The 21123-nt window shown below is 43.2% G+C and overlaps 1 protein-coding gene across 1 annotated transcript in view; it reads right to left on the reverse strand.

Moving 5' to 3' along the window:
- Nucleotides 1-15992, reverse strand: part of LOC139766582 (uncharacterized) — a 36423-nt gene extending 20431 nt beyond the window's left edge. Inside the window, exons 1-15 of the mRNA XM_071695432.1 lie at nucleotides 15847-15992; nucleotides 13930-14280; nucleotides 11991-12115; nucleotides 10860-10991; nucleotides 9670-9787; nucleotides 8182-8313; nucleotides 7230-7343; nucleotides 6283-6411; nucleotides 5605-5705; nucleotides 4254-4368; nucleotides 3363-3531; nucleotides 1931-2129; nucleotides 1534-1731; nucleotides 729-858; nucleotides 210-359 (exon numbers count right to left, since the gene is read on the reverse strand). Coding sequence (XP_071551533.1) covers nucleotides 210-359; nucleotides 729-858; nucleotides 1534-1731; nucleotides 1931-2129; nucleotides 3363-3531; nucleotides 4254-4368; nucleotides 5605-5705; nucleotides 6283-6411; nucleotides 7230-7343; nucleotides 8182-8313; nucleotides 9670-9787; nucleotides 10860-10991; nucleotides 11991-12115; nucleotides 13930-14280; nucleotides 15847-15928 — 2245 coding nt within the window. The 5' untranslated portion in view covers nucleotides 15929-15992. The remainder of the gene's footprint in view (nucleotides 1-209; nucleotides 360-728; nucleotides 859-1533; nucleotides 1732-1930; nucleotides 2130-3362; nucleotides 3532-4253; nucleotides 4369-5604; nucleotides 5706-6282; nucleotides 6412-7229; nucleotides 7344-8181; nucleotides 8314-9669; nucleotides 9788-10859; nucleotides 10992-11990; nucleotides 12116-13929; nucleotides 14281-15846) is intronic.
- Nucleotides 15993-21123: the final 5131 nt, after the last annotated feature.

A 21123-nucleotide genomic window follows, 5' to 3' on the forward strand; every position in this document is an offset into this window, starting at 1 on the left:
TGGTATCCCCTTAGGGAGGACACTGTCCTTACCTGTACCACTGTGAAGTCTTTCTCGAAAAGCAGTCCGGCTCCTACTCTTCATCTAGACTAGGTTTCAACACCAAGCAACGCTTCATACAAATGAACAAATGGTCTATAGTTAGGGTCACTCTCCAAGATCCATTTGCTCCAAGACACCGAAGTGATACAAAAGTTTCAGGCACCTACCTAATAAAGGACAGTAATCCATATCTCCCACGATGTGCAGGGAACCCGGGGAGCTCCACGGAACCAGGGTGTTACGTCCATAAAGTTTCCGAGACAGCTGGTATATATCGCTCCCCCTCGCCACCAACGGGTAGGTCCGGTTCTCCACGTCTGAAATGAGTAAGATTATTTCACATTTCCTCCGGTGTGTGTCGGAAGGGGAGTCTCAAGAAATGTGGTCAATACGAAAGCTAACCTTCACACACAGTTGGTGCAACTCTCAAGTGCCACTAAGGCTCGTAGTAGTATTCTTCCTCAGACTCACTAGAAATTTAATACTCCCTCGTATATGCTGTCTAAACTATTGTGATTTGCTTTTCCAATGTCTTTAAAAATATTTCAATCTATGCTTTCGTCTCGCGGTTATCCGACAACAGCCAAATGTCTTATCTTTCCATAAACTAAGAAAGCCACACTCACGGTTGAACCACATAGGTCAGCCTAGCTCACTTTGAATTACGACAAGGAACTGGCACGTACCTATGCATGTGTGATGATCTGAGGAGAGTATCATAGTACCCGTGGGACAAACGCAGACGTAGCCATAGGAGGATTTGGGCGAAAGAAGACACAGATGACTACAGCTGGAGAGTTTACACGGATTTGGACCCTGTCGATCAAAAGATATTACTCACACACACACACGTACTACCATACAGCTACTGTCCTAGATATCATTGTACTTTGATCTTCAGTTACGCTTGATATGAACCGGCAAAGATGTATATACTTAGTGAACACCAGAAGCAATGTTACAGGACGATGCTAAATGTATTTCGTTATACTGGAGGTTATCAAACTAATGTTTTGTAGAGCTTTTCTACCACAAGGTTTTTTTTTTCTAAGGTATGGGATATCAAACTATTAAATTCTTCGCTACGTACGACGGCAAACCAATTGGAATACGTGACAGTAAAGAGAGAATTGTGTCAAGAATCGACACCTGTAGAGCTCTATAGAGTAATATGAAATCGTAAAAATATTACGAAACTGCCTGTCTGTCCAACAGATTCCAGACCTTAAGTATCAGTGTCTTTCCCCAAGAGGTAACATGATTTTACACAGAACTCTCTTGGCTGCCCACAAGATCACCTTATGATCTCGCTAACTCCACCTTAGTCACCCTGACACCACCCTCTCACCCTATACATCCGTGCTTCCTCATTTCACTCACCTACGGTTACTCCTGCATAACTCCATCCAAACCCTATGGTCTCTTCTATTCCATACACAGCATCAAATACTGTACGAAAGTGACAGTCACAGAATGCCAAGTGGACGCTACCTGGTTGTACATTGTAGGATGGTATAGACTCAGACCATAATACTGATGATGAGTGCTGCCCTTAAGAAGAGTATCAACGTGCCTGCCTTCCCTCTTGATACAGGACTTGATCCTCTCTTGGTTCCAGTCAGTCCAGTAGATATGCTCCTCCCACACTGTCAAGGCGAAAGGGTGGCTGACGATGGCTTCAGCCAAGTGCTGGAAGGTGACAACGACCACAAATCTTACATAAAAACGAAGGATATGTACAAACATGGTTAACCAAACCCCTTCTTCACATCCTCCTATCTCGATGGAGTATATCAATAGTATATATCAATTCCCTAAAGGAAAATATAGTGACAATAATTAGGCCACTTTGTGGAGGGGGAGACGTTCACATATATCCTAGCCTCACCTTACGGTCAGATCCATCTGTCTTCATGCTGTAAGCGCTGTCCTTGTACGCGTCCATCCAGTAGAGTCTCTCGGCGGGCTGGTCCAGTGCCAAGGCATTAGGCCACAGCAAACCTTCCGAAACTAAAACTTGGCGACCTGACCCATCCATTCCGGCCCGCTCGATCACAGAGGCTTGTACATCAGTCCAGTACATGTACCTAAAGCATGAAGGTGAGGATTGCAATACAAAATGTAACGCGTTTTCTTTACTAATCGAGTTGGACTATTGAATATACAGTCTTATGATATTGTCGACGTAAATAAGTACATTTATATCGCTGCTAAACAAACCTCTTAATGACCAGTGTTTAACTTAAGGTCCAGCAGCTTATTCCAGACATGACTTGTTACGTGCGATTTTTAAGCAAGGTTGCTAAAGGAACTTCTAAAATCCTTCCTTTAAGAGGATCCGGCGGCTGTAATGGGATCGTCTTTCACATTCCAACGCATTTCTACGTCCCCCGTATTACATGGTGTATTTTGTACTTTTTCCTCCCGGTTGATAGGCAGAATGGACTTGGGTGGTTGGGAAGACACTTGCTTTACCATCTTGTCTCGTGCTATGAAGATTCGTACTCAAAGAATATCATTATCTTCCAACATAACCCTGTCATAGATCATAAAAGTCCCCGATATCTTAAGCCTATTCCCCATGTGTTTCCATGTACCTCGAGTTTCAACCGCGATAGCTTTTCTCCAAGAGCTTGTCAGACGCAATAATGTCATCTGCAAGACTAACTTAGGGGAAAGTGTTCAAAAAAGAACATTTGATAAAGTATTTCAGTCTTCCTGACTGAGCTGACACGTTCTCCCATTCTCGGGACTGCAATGACTTGCTTAGCACGAAGATGAACGGCCTTCTTGGTTGACGTACTCAGTTCATATGAAGCCACCAGCTCAAGGGATTTGCCGCATCAACGTAGGACGTCTCACGTATACCCAGGGTCTTCGTTTTGTATCAAATGTAATTAACATTTAGAGTCACTACTGGGAGCTGCTATTCCTCAAAGACACTGCATTAACTTCGCCATGAGGTAACCTGATGTTTTCAGCCATTTGTTTAGTAAACAGACCTCTGTAGAACGAGGAACATTTTCTATATAAAAGTGCTGTAACTAAATTATTAGTTATATGAATTGTGGAACAGTATCAAACTTTTTTTTGAAGAGCAAACTTATATAAAGAGGACCGATACTACAGTCAGTACTAATACGAAGTGCAAAATTCACAGTACCCTTAAACACTCTTCGCCTTCAAGCGACTCTTAAGTTGCACTCATAAGGTGTGGTGAAGTACCCTCTGACACACTAGTGCGTCCTCACGTCCATTTTCCCCACAATTCTTTGAAGCTGCTGGACTAAAACCCTCCCCGGAACTCTTAGGTAACCTACCTGTGACGAATATCCAACTGGATGGCCCTGGGGTGAGGCGTGTTCGAGATGAGGACATGGCAGTCCACGCCATCCAAAAGACACACCAGGATTTGCTGATGATCGGAGTTCGTGAGGTACAAGTTCCTGCCTATCCAGTCCACGGCCAAGCCATCGGCCAGACCCACACCTGCACGACCCAGACACATTAGAATAAAATTTTGGTGCATCAGTTATCAAAATCTTTCTCTTCGTTACCCAAGTTTACAAATTTTATATTGCCATTTATGCATTTAGTAATGTCTTTACCTTTCAGACACACTCGTCTTCGTCTCCACACATAAAGGTAGGAAGAAAAAAAAAAAAAAAAAAAGAAGGGGTGATTACAATGCCACTTTACAGAAGATAGACAGAGAGCATTACTGATCACGTGGAACCCAATGCCCGTGTTTACATGGAGCGCATCCTGGTAAAAATTACTTCAGCAAAACTTTTATTTTTCTTATACCTATTTGTTTTCTCAGCCTTAGAAACTCAGCGTCAGGAACACGTGAACAATGGCCTCGTACATACAAATCTACTCATGTATAATGTAAATCCATATCCTACAATCCACATCCAAACACATTAAGACCACTCCACATGACTCAGAGCCCAGTGAAAGTGCAGCAAGTCCGCCCCATATAGCACGTCAATCCAATGTATCATATCTCAAGCACGCCTCTCACCTTCCTATGTGCTCTAAGATATTCCAACACTTCATTTACTCCATCCTCCCATCTATCATCGCTTTATTTGATCTTAAAACAACGCTCGAAATCACGCTACGCGACCTTCATCCTCTAGTGTTAGTATTCTAAGCTAGCTCTCGGTGTGGGGGGCTGAACTGGTTAATTCACAAGACAACCTCACCTTGTTGGATGATGAAGGAGGGAAGAACGGTCTGCTCTAGCGAAGATCTGTAGATACCATCTTGGGTACTCCAGTACACCATGTGCTCCATCGGGTCGTACGCCACACCCACAAACTGCAAGGTCAGGCAGGAAGGTCACGACCTCAACAATTCTACTGCGGCCTACGACAAGCCAAACTACCGATTTGATTTGTATTGAGAAAGAGACTTAAAAAATATGAAATGCTTTGGGTACAGACTGTCTACACTCGTCTCCCTCAGACAACATAAGCAGGCGAGTTAGAATTAAGAGTTACAACAATATCATTAGTGGAAATTAAGAGAATTGCATGGATTTCATGACTATTACTGGCCCAGGCAACCTTCAGATACAAGCAAGTATCAGGAAATGATCAAAAAGGACGAAATTCGTGGTCACTGAAGCGAGTTTGGTCGAGCATGTCTGTGGCCACGGCTGGGTGTTATATGGATCATTATATATGGGTTGGATCCGACTGACGGTCGGCATGAAACTACTAAAAACAGCATAGCGTCATGCCGCCTGGAACATATTTAGGCAGTGTAGTGAAGTGCATCTGATGGTCGTATCTAGACGAAAGCAGATCTAGGATCATAAACGACACAGCTTTCGAAAACTGACAGTTTCAAATGTTGTAGTGAAGCAAAGTTGACGGGTGTACAAATACGAGTGTGGGTCTGTGACAGTGGTTGCGAGAACATTGTTTTTAACCCAAGAATAACCGATTGTGCAAAGAGTTTACATAAACGAGTGAAAAAAGTAACGAGATTCGCACATGATTGAGAGGATGTCCCACCTTAGTGTTTTGTTTTCCTAGGATGCCTTAGGATTGAAAGACCTAATGCACGCATGTTGCACCCTTACCCTGGTCGCAGGTCAGCCACAACAAAGATAAGTGGGTTTTAATCAACGAACCTCTGAAGTATACGTCAATATAACGATGTGTGGACGAAAGCCCATCCATCATGATAGTCCAGCCATGAAAGACAAACAGGTGATCACTTAAGGTCGATATTCAGTAGATACAATGTTGAGGACAAGATGTATAGTGTTCACAGTCTGCACTAAATACATGCCAGGTACCTGATGTGTCGACCAGTCCCCCATAAGGGAGGATGAACAGCTGGGGGTGACTGGATAGACTGGCGCGATCAGGATTCTAACCTACGAGCTTTTGACGCCAAACGTCCCGTTAATCTACCATCACTGTCAGTAACGCTAACCAATACCACGACGGAGGTCAACGAAGCATATTGTAAGGAGGGAGACTCAGTGCTATCAGATACTACAGATATTGCTACACCTGTGCTACAAAATGGAGCGTCTCTTACCGTATCGTTGGCTTCGTAGACTTTTTTGTAGTAATGGCTGTCGAGTTCCAGGAGTCGTATCCCGTGGTTCTGAGCCACCAGCAGAAACGCGCTGTTTTCATCTGAAATTTACATAAAGAGTTGAAAGATTTTGATTAGAATCCGAACATATGGACATGTCTCTGTTTACAGGATCCAAACACATGAAGGAACCAAACTCAATGACACACATGTTGTCTTCTGTCACTGTGCCCTTCTTCCCAGCCTGCTGCAGACGGGTTACGACTTGTCAAATCTTCGTAATACATTAAAGTGGTTAAACCATGAAAACTTAACTAATTTACAGCTTTATGGGCCAAGATGGGATGACTTGCCATGACCACCTCTCTCGAACCATTCATTACCATACTTTTACAATGGAACTCTCTTTTCCCTTTGTATTTTCTGGCGTAATATATCAAGAGCTTTCGACTTATCCAATGACAAATCTTCTGGACCCACGGTGCATACATTACCACTAGCCTCACCGCTCCTCATCCAGCAGATGGAGGGAGCTGGGCCACGGGTAGGTAAACACCTCAACTCCCCCCCTCTTCTCGCCACACAAGAACAGGAACCCATCCCTAACGACTCGTCTTCTACCGCAGTCGCCTGACAAGTATATAATCAGTCGAGAACAAAGATCTGGTGGTTATGTACCTTTGTTTTTGCAGGTTACGTTGTCCGGCTGCAGAATGTAGTCTGGGTGACAGTGGCATCTGAAGGAACCTGGGACGTTCGAGCAGAAGTGGTCGCACGCCAGCACGCTGGCCTCACACTCGTTCACTTCTGCCCAACATCAGGAGGTCGAGGATTAGTATACGTTTTTTGACTTTTTAAAGAGAAAAAAATTAACCTCTGGGTGGATTGATATTAATGTACAAATTATTAAAAAAAATAGGGATTTCTTAGCTAAATTTGTAAATTATCTATTCACGATAGTCTATTGGAATCTTGAAAAAAAAAAAGAATGAATACTATGGGATATAGTACATGCAAGTCATTAAATGACTAAAACTTTACTGAAATTTCAGGTTAAAACTTTTCTCAAATCACCAGTTCCTGTAGACAACTCCTGCCTGACATAGGCCTTCACACACACCATGGAGATCTGTCAACACCCATGTCTTCCTCACCTGGCAAGATAATACTCGCCTTCACAAGTCGGTCTACACTCCTCCTCCTCCCTCACCTGGCAGAACACGACTCACCTTCACAAGTCGGTCAACACTCCTCCTCCTCCCTCACCTGGCAGAACACGACTCACCTTCACAGGTCGGTCAACACTCCTCCTCCTCCCTCACCTGGCAGCACACGACTCACCTTCACAGGTCGGTCAACACTCCTCCTCCTCCCTCACCTGGCAGCACACGACTCACCTTCACAGGTCGGTCAACACTCCTCCTCCTCCCTCACCTGGCAGCACACGACTCACCTTCACAGGTCGGTCAACACTCCTCCTCCTCCCTCACCTGGCAGAACACGACTCACCTTCACAGGTCGGCCAACAACACTCCTCCTCCTCCCTCACCTGGCAGCACACGACTCACCCTCAAGTCGGTCAACACTCCTCCTCCTCCTCCCTCACCTGGCAGCACACGACTCACCCTCACAGTTCGTGTTGTCCTGGCTGAGAGAGTAGCCATCTTGACACGTGCAGTGGGGTCCTCGGGGAGTCATGAAACACACTTGCGAACAATGGTTCTCCGGGCACGTAGTGTCTGAGGCAAAAGTTTTAAAAAAGTGTGGTTGGCTTTACAGAAATCATGCCAGCCTCAGGCAACAGTCTGCAATAATGTGTTCAGTGGAGGGGGGTAAAAAAAATAATATATGACATGAAACTGTAGTCAAGCGTTCACTGCTTATATTAATCTCGTTAATGAATTGTCCTCAGACGTTCTGTTCTCCGTGTCGGCCCCCTGAGCAAAGTGGCGTTACGACCCTTGGGTATGATGGTAAGCTTACTGGATCTGGTGGTGGCATGGCTCACACATGAGGTCATGATATTATACCCAAGGGTCGTATCGCTACCCTCAATAGGTCATGATCATAAAATTAGTATAAAAGCTGTCAAAATTTGAAATATAGATGTGCCGATAACCTAAATCATTTCAAGCGCCCTTCCCAAATACCCCTCCCTCCTCCCGCCACTCGTGTCTGGAACCTCTACATCTGGCAGACGTGTTTGGAAAATCTTTTTACCTACAGACGTGCTGAAACTATGGACGTTCACGGTCCCCGGCCTCCCCGATATACCACCTCTCTATTCCCCTGGTATAGCTTTCACCATATCCTCACTCCTCATCCCTCACATTTCCTCGCTTTCTTCATTCCATTCCCTACCTCCCCCCCCCCCACATCATCCATCCCATTTCTTAAATTTAACACTCGCTCATCTCATTCAACCTCTTCCTTTCCATTCCCTCCTTTCATCCAACCTCTCACCCCTCTTACCCCCTTACCCTTCTCAACCTTTTCAGCCATCCTCCCCACCTACATATAACCTTCCCCCCCTTCTGGGTCCTCTGCCGGCGAGAGAGCCTTGGCCTTGACACTCACTGCAGCGCCCTCCTTCATCGCTCCCGTCCTCGCAATCGTTTCGGCCGTCACACAGTTTTTCAGGCGGGACGCAGCTGCTGTGGGGCGACTTGCACTGGAAGTGTCCTCGAGTCGACTTGCACTGCGTCTCGCCTGAAAGAAGAATATGAACACTAAACCATCTAGTAGCGTTACTCAAGCTATCAAGAGAGTTCAGTAGCGTTACTCGAGTTATCGAGAGAGTTCAGTAGCGTTATTAGAGTTATCAAGAGAGTTCAATAGCGTTACTAGAGTTATCAAGAGAGTTCAAGGGTTAGATTCAAGGGTTCTAGGGTGCTATATTCTTATGCAGTATGATCAGTAAGGAGTAAAGGTCAAAAGACAGTAACTGAAGAGTAACGTATGGTATGAATGTCCTTCACCACATACTAGTCACTGGTGTACGTCAGGCTGCAATGAATGAGGGTATTAGACCAGTACTGGGAAGATCAACAATACATCCAACTGTGCCCACGATGGACTTGTGCTGTTCATTGCCTTCCAGTCAACGCCACAGGCGACTTAACCTCGTTAGTCATAAAGGATAACAATTTCAGTCATTCACACCGTCTGCTTATACCAGCCCGAGAATAATTGATGGATGAAATCACTTCACATCTACATCAAGGGTTGTTAGCGACAGATAATCAAATGGTTGAAAACAAAAATATTAAAATACAATATTCTATAAACCACGTGTACATGTGGTTTTGTTCTAAAAGTTAAAACAATACAACTTACAGCTCTAAAGTCATGAAATACTTTTAAACAAAAGTTCAGCAGTTTATATCGTACAAGATATCGTGTCCTCCTGGAAACAAAATTAAAAAGAGATCAAACTCCTCTTCTTCCAGTACATCCTCAAGTGTAAATAGAGGAGGTGGATACAACAGATGCCGAGAAAGCCTAGCATCTCATACTGTCAGTCACCGATCCCGTGTGGTGGCAGCAGCCACATTTTACAGTGTTTTCTCGACAGTCGTGGCTTTCACTTTGGTGTCTGGAGACAAGAGACGCGCACACGTTAGTCTTGCGTCAAATATTAGACCCAGAAACTTCATTTACCTCCTTGAGCAGCAGTGGGTGGGGTTCACTACCCAAAAAGAAAAAATGAGGGTTGGCTGAAGAGCCACCATATATCATGCAAGTGCATAACACCAACAAAAGATTAATCCGTAATGCCCCTTTTTCTCGCAGGCACCGTTCCAAACAGCATCACTTCACTTCGCACTAAACACGACTACTTAGGCTACCCACAACGAGAAAAATCGAAATTATGATACCCCCCCTAATCCATTGCACCGAACCTCAACCTAACCTTCAAATTGTATATACCTTAACCCACTAATTTTGTCAACTAGATCCAACTGTCAGGAGCGAGAGATCTCTGCCTTGTCTTTCTCTAACCCACCAAATTCAACCTCGTCAAGAGCGAGAGAGAGATCTCGCCCCCTTGTCTCTTTTACCCACCACAATTAGCCTCGTCGGCACCGTTGACGCAATCACGTTTGCCGTCGCAGATGAAGTTGTTCGAGATGCAGTCACCCGTGTCACGACACAGGTACTGGTGAGGTTGACACTTCGGTACCTGAGGAATGAAGAAGGAAAGTCACTTGAGCGAAAATGATTCGTCGATTAAGATTTTTTTTTTTTTTTTAAACAGGATCTGGCGAAAGTGGAGAAACTACAACAGACGAAGTGAGAGTGGACAGTCGACATTGCCGAAGCAAAATCTACTCGGAAGGATAAAATGATGATTTCGACCGTTGTTACTGAGGCAGATACATTTTACCCCTGAGGGAGGAGCATTGGACACCGATACATAAACATACTGCTTGCTCCTAAGGGATGGAGAAGAGTAATCACCCAAGTGCAGATAATAATCTAACGTAGTTATTAGTGTATTATGAACTGCAGCGACCTCTCCTATCTAACAACCTTCACTTTTAAAGTATTCCTGACTTTAAACACAAAAACCTTTTGAAAATATTTCGTGTTATAGTGGTAAAGTTGCGAAATCTAAAGTTTATAAAATGTAAAAGCTGTCAGCTAGAAATTCTGTAGCGTTCATATATTTTTATAACCGAAAACTTTCAAGTTCTGAAAGCACTACTGAGGGGAAAAGATAAAATTCTTAAGGCAGTAATTGCATCTCATCCCTCAAGCCAGCTGAATCCATTTACTTTTCACAGCAGATGAAGTTGAAAACGTCTTTAATTCGTTGGCAGATGTGTATCTTCATCATGCGGTACTCCATAAAGTCTCATTCATCGAACTATTACCATTCCAGTTACTGAAATAAATTCTATAGTTTCTCACGTCTCTGCATAACCTTTTTTCACACATCCCAAGCCACTTCAGGCAGCTGCAGTACCTAAACGAGCAAAGGTGATCTTAGAGATTTTTTTTTCCAGCTTTGTTTTATAGCCTATCACGCTATCGTAATCTCACGTCAAAACTACAATAACATCACGATTTTCTCCTAATATCTAAACAGTCGCACCTTTTTGTCTATCACCTGCACCTCCTTTAAACCCGGTTCCTTCTCGCCTCTTCCTTTCCATTGACATAAAAACAACCACAAAGTGCTCCTATTCACTTTCGAAGACGCCTCTCAATATCAAAGAAAAAAAAAATAGGCCAATTAGTTCTCCCCTTACCGTGCAGTTGGCTTCATCAGATCCTCCATCGCAGTCCGGACTACCGTCACAAACCCACAAACTCGGTATACACGTACTGTCTTCCTTGCAGTAGAACTGATGACTGTAGAGACACTTAGTGGCTGCTCCACCCTGTCGGCAACATAATAGTTCGTGAGCCTCCGCGCTGGGATGTCTAGCTCGCCTTGGAGAATATATATATATATACATATAACCTATACAATTATGCTTTATAGAATCACACGACCTTGCAAATACCTCAATATAAATGATGGTTTTGTTTTGATCGACCATTCAATAATGAAGTACATTCAAGATTCTTATCCGTGTAGAAGGATTATCGAAGCTAATATTTGTGAAGTTAAAAGCTTTAAGGAAGAAGATTCGCCATTAACTTAGAATTACCTGCCACGCCAAAAGCAAAGGTCATTAGAGTCTGAAATCTTTTTTTAATCTAAACCAAAATCCTGAACTATAGAAAAGAAAAACATACACGAACGTTTTGTAAAGTTAAAAGGCTTTTGAAAATAGAAATCTGTATTTCCCGTAAAACCAATTTAAAATCAATCGAGAATATTAGTTTCCTTTAGGAAGCCAAACATTAAAACATGCTCTCAGTACACACTAAAGTGCGAAATGTTGAAAAAATTTCTTCCAGTTGTTAAGAAGACCACAAACACTTCCACAACATGGACCACAAGTCACTAGACACATCAACGAATGAAGTTTGGTCTCCTGACATTACCCATCCGATTCAGTTTTAAGCGTCCGATCTTCTGCTTTACCAGAACCACTTATATTAGAACGACCTCTCGTCAGTCAGCTGCCAACGTCATCTGCAATTAGTCTCCGTTTGCTGTATCTATTCCTGCCTCCGCGTACTGTGGAAGACACACTTGCGCATGGCTGTGTGGGGGATGACACAGAGCATCAATGGAGGCAAGTAGCAGCAGCAGCCACCGCCGCTTTTCCTGACTGATCATCGGCTCGTTCGTTCCCACGCATACCAACGTCAGCGGAGACTCAGCAAAGGAAATGTACGAAGCGTGTGTGTGTAGAATTACCCAAGCCGCCCACCTGCCCTCACTGACAACCCACCACCTCCCTCCACCGCCGCCACCCTCCTCTTACCTCTAGTGCTACGCAATTCCTCTCGTCAGATCTGTCCTGGCAATCCGGCTGACCGTTGCACCTGAAGCTCCTGGAGATGCACTGACCGTTGCTGCACTGGAACATCCGACTGGCGCTGCACGTAACTGGAACGAGGGAATCGAATTTTTAGAACAGTTTGGAGCTGGGATATGATTGAAGGAAGGAGGAGGAGGAGTAGAGGAGAATCTTTTGGTACACGAGTCTACCAACTCGTCTCGTCTTTCACTCTCTAAGACAAGCTTAGGCTTCGTCGTACAGGTGGTGAAAAAAAAAATAGTTTTCCCCAATATTACGATTTAGGTAATCTATTTAGGCTTAATACTTCAGCGTTATCAGTTACAACGAACAGTGAATTTAAAGATAATGAAAAGAACTAGTTCCCAGTTTATATATATTAGCGTTGCCACCGTGGCGTATTCAAGGACCGCCCGGGATCGACCGCATCGAATCCTGATTTCAGCAGTCGGTCCACAGTCAACCCAGCTGTTCATCCTCCCCTAAAATGGGTCCATAGCTTACGCTAGAGTACTTTTCCTTTCTTTTGGTACTTCATCAAAGTTTCCTGCGTTAATGAGGCAGCGCTAGGAACTGACGAAGAAAGGCCACATTTGATAAGATCCATTCTCTAGCCCTCATGCGAAATGCAATGAAACTACTGTCTCTAGTGTAGATTCACTTTGATATATCCCAGATCGATATCTAAGGCGGATGAGACGTATCAGTAATTGGCCAAATTATTATATTTACGAACTTGGTGGCCAGGGGAACTACTTTTTGGACCAGTTGTGGGAATGTGTCCCAGGCGTCTGTCTCACTTACGTCGACCACGACTTAAAAAAAATGATTATCGGGGAAGAGTGATCCGAGAAGTAGAGTAAGTAACCGAAAATTATCTAGCCAATTCAACTGACAAATTGTACACTGTGCAAACTCCCTGACAAGTGATCGTCAGGGTTTATAAAGATATCCTGAACTTCTCATAGGATATATATACCCATGATTTCACTTTAGCTTAGTTCGCTCCCCCACTTCTTTCGCCCCTTCTAACATCCCTGCCTAGTAACTACAGACTACGTCGAAACGTCTCAAGGTATGTATATTAGGAAGCTCTCATGATTACAATGTTCATACTTTGTTATTTTCTATGTTACAACGTTTAAATTGTTCTCGAACGAGTAATGCAAACTGAGCCCCTTAGTTTTCCACGACAGCTTCCTTTCATGGCCAGGAGTAGCCTGTGGAAGGTGATTAACGACCACGAACCACTAACAGTCGTACAGGTCTGGCTAACTGGTCATAGAGGGTGGGAGCCGGCTTGCTACACTAGTTTGATTTCTCAATTTCCCATTTATTCTTTTTCAGTGAATTAGTTCATTAGTATCAACCTCCCGAAGAAAAACATAGAAAAAAAAATACACTAACATTATGTAGCCATGCTGTGATTATTTTCATGCAAGCCATTTTCTGATTTATGTCAATAAAGTCACGAGTATGTAACAACAGAAAACAGCAGAAATATATGATACAGTGTACCATATTTACCAAGCATAAGTTGAATGATAAACATACACTCGCCAGCCATTCCATCTTCGTGTCATTCTTGCGATAAAAAAAAAAACGTCAGTTTACAAAATAGTACAACAGAAACATCGGACCGATCAAACTGTAGCCAATAACCCCATTGTAACTGACGCGGAAGAGACAACACGTTCGACCAGAATGTTTATATGTGCGTCCAAGACTTAATCGTCCAATATGACGGTAGGTGAACACAGCAACATGAGAGTTCCGTATTATCATCATCTTACTCCTGAGAATTGTATAGGCTGAGTACAGTGACAGAGGAATGTAGGAGGGATTTTACTTTATGCATGGTACAGAATATACGTCCTGGTTGGTGTAAATCAATTCGACTTACCTGTAGGATCAGTCGTTGTGGTGGAAGACGTGGTGGAAGTTGTGGTAGAAGTAGTGCTAGCGGCGGTGGTGGTGGTGGTGGTAGCAGGAGTGGTGGTAGTAGTACTGGTGGTGGTAGTAGCAGGAGTGGTGGTAGTAGTGGTGGTGGTGGTGGTGGTGTTAGTCGTGGTGGTTATGGTTGAAGCGTCACTAGGTTGTTGATGGCCGTTTGGTGCAGCGCGGCTGCCTCTGGTATGGCGACGAAATATGGATCCTCCAGGTTCTCCCGGCTCCCACTGGCTCGCCTGAGGGACGTGGTGAACTCCATCATCCCTCTGGAAAGGCGGTCTCGGAGGCTTCGTATATGGGGAGTCTGGAACATCCATTCATCAAAATTAAAGAGTCTTAGAGCTATCCATGGTGACTATACGCTACACCAACTATACAGTCTAAGGATACAGCCACAAAATTATGACTAGGCATCACAAAAACAAACATCCACACTCATACACAACGCCGTTGTGCAAGAACCTTTCAGGAACTTACAAGTTTAACCTCAAAGAACTTATGATAATTACAACTAAGACACGATGAACCACAAAAACCCCCGTGCACATTACCACCAGCCACGACATTCCATTACACATGCCCAAGCAACAGTCGTCCTCCTCCTCCTCCTCCCTAGGCACAGCAGTCACAAACATCCTCCTTATGCATGGCCTAGTCACAGTCATCCTCTTCCCTACACACAGCCAAACCATCCTCCTAAACGCACTGCCAAGCCACAAACATCTACGCAGTCAAACCACAAAAATCGACACTGATCACTTTCACATATCGTAAAAACCTTACCAGCCACAAATACACTCCACAAATCTCAAAAAAAAATAAAAAAAATGGTCACAAAAATTAGCAATTCCCATATCTTCTACACAAACAGTTCTGATACGAATGAGGGTGGAAAATCTATACCAGCGACAGTGGTCTGGCCTACGACCCGAAGCTTGAAGGTTCAGTTCTAAGTGTCAGATACGATTGTCTCGAGTATAGAAACGCTGGGGTCATAAACTGTTTGGTCGTACTGAAGCAAATTAATTACAGTAAGGCGATAGAGGGTACGAGTAGGCAACACGAAAAATGGACGGGTGGTTGAAATACTTAATAACCCAAGAATACCTCTCCTAACATCATTGCTCTTGAAAGAACTTTGAGCAGTAATTCTCAGAGTTTCAAGAATATTATTGTCAAACAAGATGGCTCAAGATTGACGATCCTGATCTAAGCTACTCTCCCTTCGACTGTTGTTCCCTGGCAACGTAAGAGTGAACAAACTTAATCTGCCTATCTAGAAACATGCATCCTGGGTGAACGACACTCCTAAAATCTCGCTTCGCTCTTGCATTAGAAATATACAATGCCAACCTGTCGCTCCCAGTCCCCTACACCAAAATATATACAGGGGCGTTAGCGAATACTCGAACACCTGATCTTCACGTCCAACCCCAGGCCTATGAAATGAACGACACTTTTCCTTTTCATATTTTATGTAGAAATTCACTAGGTAAGAACGACACACATTTCACCCTTTCCGTACCTCAGGAATGAACGAAGCTGTACGTTCCTTTTCAGCCGATTCGCGGGAGTTTAATTGTCAAACTAACACACACCAAGTTTTCATTATTCCACCAAATGAAATTTCTCATCTTGTACAAGGCGTTGCATTCCAGAGAAAAATATATATGAACAAGAAATATCAATCGAATTTTCACAGGACTTCAAAGCCTCAGTGTGCAACAAAAAGTAGAAGAACGGTTCGTCTTGATCCACTAATTTTCCAGTCGTGTAAAAATCAAGCACAAGAATTACGTGAATTCCTTTCTTGCTCCAGAGAACACGACATATCCACCATATTTCTTCGATTTCCTCCAAGTAACCTTACCTGTGTTTTCCGTGTGAGCTGAGTGGAGGACCAGACAAATGACCAGGAAGACGAAGGCCATAATGTGGGTCAACATCGACATAGACACACCTCCAGTGCTTCACCACGACTGACAACAGCTCACCCCCAGCGGTCTCAGGCCAGTTCAGAACGCCCCGAGTGTGACAAACACCTAACACAACTTGTGACACCTAACTGGCAACTATGCGGGCGCTTGACTGACAAGTCTGACAATAGATGGGTCTGATGATGCCTTCGCATTAGACTACATGATATACTTGACTTACACACTACACATGTTGTTCCAATGATGGATATTCAAGCTAGCATCGTTCATTATCTCTTTGTATATAAGTGACGGGGAATTTCCAAGTGAATTCTTGTCGAGGAAAGTTGTTTTGATAAGGTTGGGTGCACTTATTTGAGAGAGAGAACATATGAGTCTCATTTGTTTCTCAAAAAATTATAATTCTATGGTGAATAGAATGTATTTTACCCATGCAATGGTAATCATTGATAAAGGAATGAAACAATGGTCCACATCCTAGATGGCGCTTATGAAATATGCAAAAGAAAAAACTTGGCAACTGCTTTTGCCTTCGAGTTAACAGCAATATCTTTCGTCGAAGTTTCCCACTTTTATTGATATATATTCTCTCCAGAGGAAAAGGTTATTGCGAACAGCTTCATCCATTTGAATTCGACACTTATAAACGTCATAGTTTATGGAACCAATCAACTTAATTCATCATATATATACTTTTAAGTATTTCATGAGAATGCCTTGAATAATTCCGATAGCTGACAAAGACATGTGTAAACTACTTGGGATGTTAACCAGCAATTGACAATATTTGCCCAAATCTTTGAATTTTCTTTCCGGCAGCATGAAGCAATGACAGAAATCACTTCATAATACATTACTAGACACATCTTTTTTTCTTCCATAATTCAGCGTGATGCTGATGCATCCATGAACCGGAAAACCTTACGCGAATCAAATGTTTAAAGATTATGGGGCCTTGTTGTCACGTCCCACCTCAAGCGAATGCGCATGCTCAACCACACACACACACACACACACACACACACACACTGTAAAATTAAAATTCGGTGAATTACATTTTCTTTTTGCGTTTGTATAATGGAAGAGCATATATCAAAGAACTTAAAAAGGCAAAATCTCACTCATGTGCTCCGCTAGGAAGAGGTGATCCCCCCCTGTACAGTACCAGTGGTCATTGTTTATGTAATTTCAAGCCACCGAGGAAGCGTTCCAGATCCGAGGCGACGATGGTGCTCGCTAAGATGTGCTACACTTGTCGCCCAGCTTTGTTTATGGATTAGTTACTTAGTCTGCTATATATACCTTTTTATTTTTCATAATTTCTTACTTCTGTTATTAAGTTACTTTCTTTGATTACTCATATGTTTGATAGGATCTAAATATCTCTATTCTTTATTTATCTATTATGCTTCCAAAGACAAAGCATAATAATTTTCAAAAGAATTTAGACAATAATGAGAAAGCAGCTATTATGCTGCTTACTCACTTACTTATCTTCTTCCTTCCTTAAGTAATATGAATGACTACTACCACAAAATAATTCATACTCTTCCTTGTACTTCGCTTCAAAAATAGGTAACGTAACAATCGATGCTAATTATTCGAGAAGGAAAAATACCTTTCTTATTGATAGATATCAGAAAAAAAATGATGCATAGTCGTAATACATAAACAATAGAGAACGTGTGTGTGTGTGTGTGTGTGTGTGTGTGTGTGTCCATGCATACTACACAGGTACACATATCCGCACCAGCTGTTGTGAAGGGAAGAGCGGACGCATCCGTGATGGCTAGGGTTACCAAAGCAGGAAGTCAGATAGAGTCAAAAATAGCTCGCCCTGCGGACACAGCTGACGTCCATTGTCTGTCGCTCACCAAACTAACAACGTTCATCCATACGAACTACCTATTTATAAACGTTCCTTGTGTGATATATTCTTTTTATTTTATGGCAACATATGATATACTATTGATTATAAGGAAAGTGTATTTACTTTCAATGAACTTTAGAGATATATGACTGGATGTTTCAGCACTCGTAAAAATAAATTTCAGTGATAACCCAAACTAATACTGATGAGGACTATCAATGTCAGTGAGGCATTACGAACTAACTGCCTAGTAACATCAGAACTGTGTATCAAGGTGCGCGGTAGTCTCTGTAACACGTTATGACACAGTGGAGAGGTAGGTATGCATATATACCTGGCACACACTCTACTTCGTCTTGGGCGAGAACACACGAGCATATCTTCCCGGGTCTCCTCCGCGTCACTGGGTCGGACCACACACTCAAGCAAGGGGTGAAGAGGTAGGACAGTTCTACTAATGAGACGCTTCAAGCTGTGTTCCCTTGTTCTCAACGGTGCCGGGAGGTGGGTGGACGAGAACGCCATATACCTCGTTAGTATACCTTCTGTGAGGTCGTGGATGAACTCTTTCAAATACGTCTGCTAATGACAGGAAAAGCTAACGGATCATCCATTTCTTAATGAGCATCACCCTCATACGTACTCAACCAGTGACCTCTGTCTTTCCAGCGGTGTGAGTAAAGGAGTCGCTGACTCTTACAGTGTGAGCGACCGGAGGTTGGAGCGGGTGAGACTCCACCACAGTTGACGAATGAGGACCTCCCTCTGTGACAACTCTCACTCGAACGAGCTCCTGACATATACACCTGGGAATACATGTTCCCAGAAGCACCGTGGCAGAGCGGGGGAAAACATGGTCTCCCATGAGAGCCGGAGGAGGTTCAGGAACTTGTCAAAGTACGGCATTTACTTTCTTTTTTTTTTTTAGCACAAGAGTCGTCTAATGTTTGTGCAAAAAATAAGAGGGACTATGGCTGACGGTGAGTCCTGTGCCTTAGGTGTTTATAACTGACTGTCCTACCTACCCTAGAACGACTAATCATACTACCTGGATATCGTCTCCACTGCACAGGCCTGTACGTTGTTACTCTCTCTCTCTCTCTCTCTCTCTCTCTCTCTCTCTCTCTCTCTCTCTCTCTCTCTCTCTCGCCCGCCCTCGTCATTCACGACTGAAAGCTCCATTTGTCTGTCCGGCGTATTAACAACGGATTTTCCATACGTTGCGCAAGATACATCTTCAGCAGCTGTTAACACGCTATTGATCACGTCAGCAACTTAATGAAGCTTCGAACTTCTATCTAATTACTTCTGGGAACTCAGTGTCGTTTTCATCGCGTGCGTTAGGGAGGAGGAGGAGGAGGAGGAGGAAGGCTGGCTTTTGTTTTACTTGTATGAAAGAGATTAGTACAGAATTGTAAGCCTCAGTCGAAAGGCCAAGAGCGAAAGGTAGAGTTTGAATTATCCCGAATTCAAAGTGTAAGAATGTAACATATGAATACATATACTCTTTGTGTGTGTGTGTGTGTGTGTGTGTGTGTGTGTGTGTGTGTGTGTGAAAGGGAAATTTTCTCCCTCTGGAACCCGCTACTTCGTCGACTGAGTGAACCTCTCTCTGGTCCCTGGTCAGGATGTGAGGACCGTAAGCAGGCACGTCTAGGGAGGTGAAATACTCGTGACCCACAGACTTCCTCAGGGTGGGGCCCTAGTACCCAGCATACCGTACCCTAAAACACCTCCCGTGTACCTGATGCTGCCTCTACCACCTCCCGTGTGGACTGCCTCTACCCCGTCCCGTGTACCTGATGCCTCTACTACGTATGAGAAGCCACCAAGTCTTCTGACATATCACAGGTACTGAAACGTCCAGAGTACATATACGTATATATATATATATATATATATATATATATATATATATATATATATATATATATATATATTATCCCTGGGGATAGGGGATTAAGAATACTTCCCACGTATTCCCTGCGTGTCGTAGAAGGCGACTAAAAGGGGAGGGAGCGGGGGGCTGGAAATCCTCCCCTCTCGTTTTTTTTTTTAATTTTCCAAAAGAAGGAACAGAGAATTGGGCCAGGTGAGGGTATTCCCTCAAAGGCCCAGTCCTCTGTTCTTAATGCTACCTCGCTAACGCGGGAAATGGCGAATAGTTTAAAAGAAAAGAAAGATATATATATATATATATATATATATATATATATATATATATATATATATATATATATATATATATATATATATATATATTTTTCTTTTTCTTTTAAACTATTCGCCATTTCCCGCATTAGCAAGGTAGCGTTAAGAACAGAGGACTGGGCCTTTTTTGGAATATCCTCACCTGGCCCCCTCTGTTCCTTCTTTTGGAAAAAAAAAAAAAAAAAAAAAAAAAAAACGAGAGGGAAGGATTTCCAGCCCCCCGCTCCCTCCCCTTTTAGTCGCCTTCTACGACACGCAGGGAATACGTGGGAAGTATTCTTAATCCCCTATCCCCAGGGATAATATATATATATATATATATATATATATATATATATATATATATATATATATGGCCCGTTTTCTTTCTCTTCCGTTAGTGGAGGCTTTAACATGGCCGACATGTTTTGGAGGGAATATAGATCCCATATGTTAACTTCATGTTGTGTGGCAACGTTATACAAGTCTCGGGCAATAACTCGGTGATGTAACTCGGAGTTTAGACCCTTTGTGGAACAGCCACGAGGAACGGTCTAGTGAGTGAGAGACGCAACTGGATCTACCAGAGGCCACGGACCTACGAGAGAAAAAGGGAAGAGCGAGCATATACGAAGAATATACACACACACACACACACACACACATAAAAAGAGGAAAAAGAAACCGAGATTTTACGCCAAAGAAAACGTCACACTTTAGTCACCCTTTAAAAGAAGGATCCCGTGAGCTAATGCCACTTTTCCTGTGATGCGTTTGGTAAGGGGACGTGAAAGTATGGCAGAAATCGTCTCCTCTCCCTTGGGCGGACCCCAGTGCTGCGCAAGGGGGCGAAACCACAGACCATCACAGAACAGGACGTTACGCGCAGTCTAACATATACGCTATACGCTAGCTAACTCCAGCGCCACCACTCTCCCTTTACGACGATGATAGTGTTCAACTTTAGAACAAAAAAAAATCAATCGCTATATAGAACGCTACGCTACGGTGAAATTCTATCTTAATTCATTCTTTGCATATGATTCATACGAATGTTTTTTTAAGACAAGGAAAAGAAAAAGAAAAAGGGAGTCGTAATTCCTACTTGTGATGTGAGGTTTCCTCATTGCCTCGGGCTAATGGTATCCTC

This window comes from Panulirus ornatus, chromosome 58 (genome assembly GCF_036320965.1).
Source record: "Panulirus ornatus isolate Po-2019 chromosome 58, ASM3632096v1, whole genome shotgun sequence".
In the NCBI taxonomy this organism is placed as follows: Eukaryota; Metazoa; Arthropoda; class Malacostraca; order Decapoda; family Palinuridae; genus Panulirus; species Panulirus ornatus.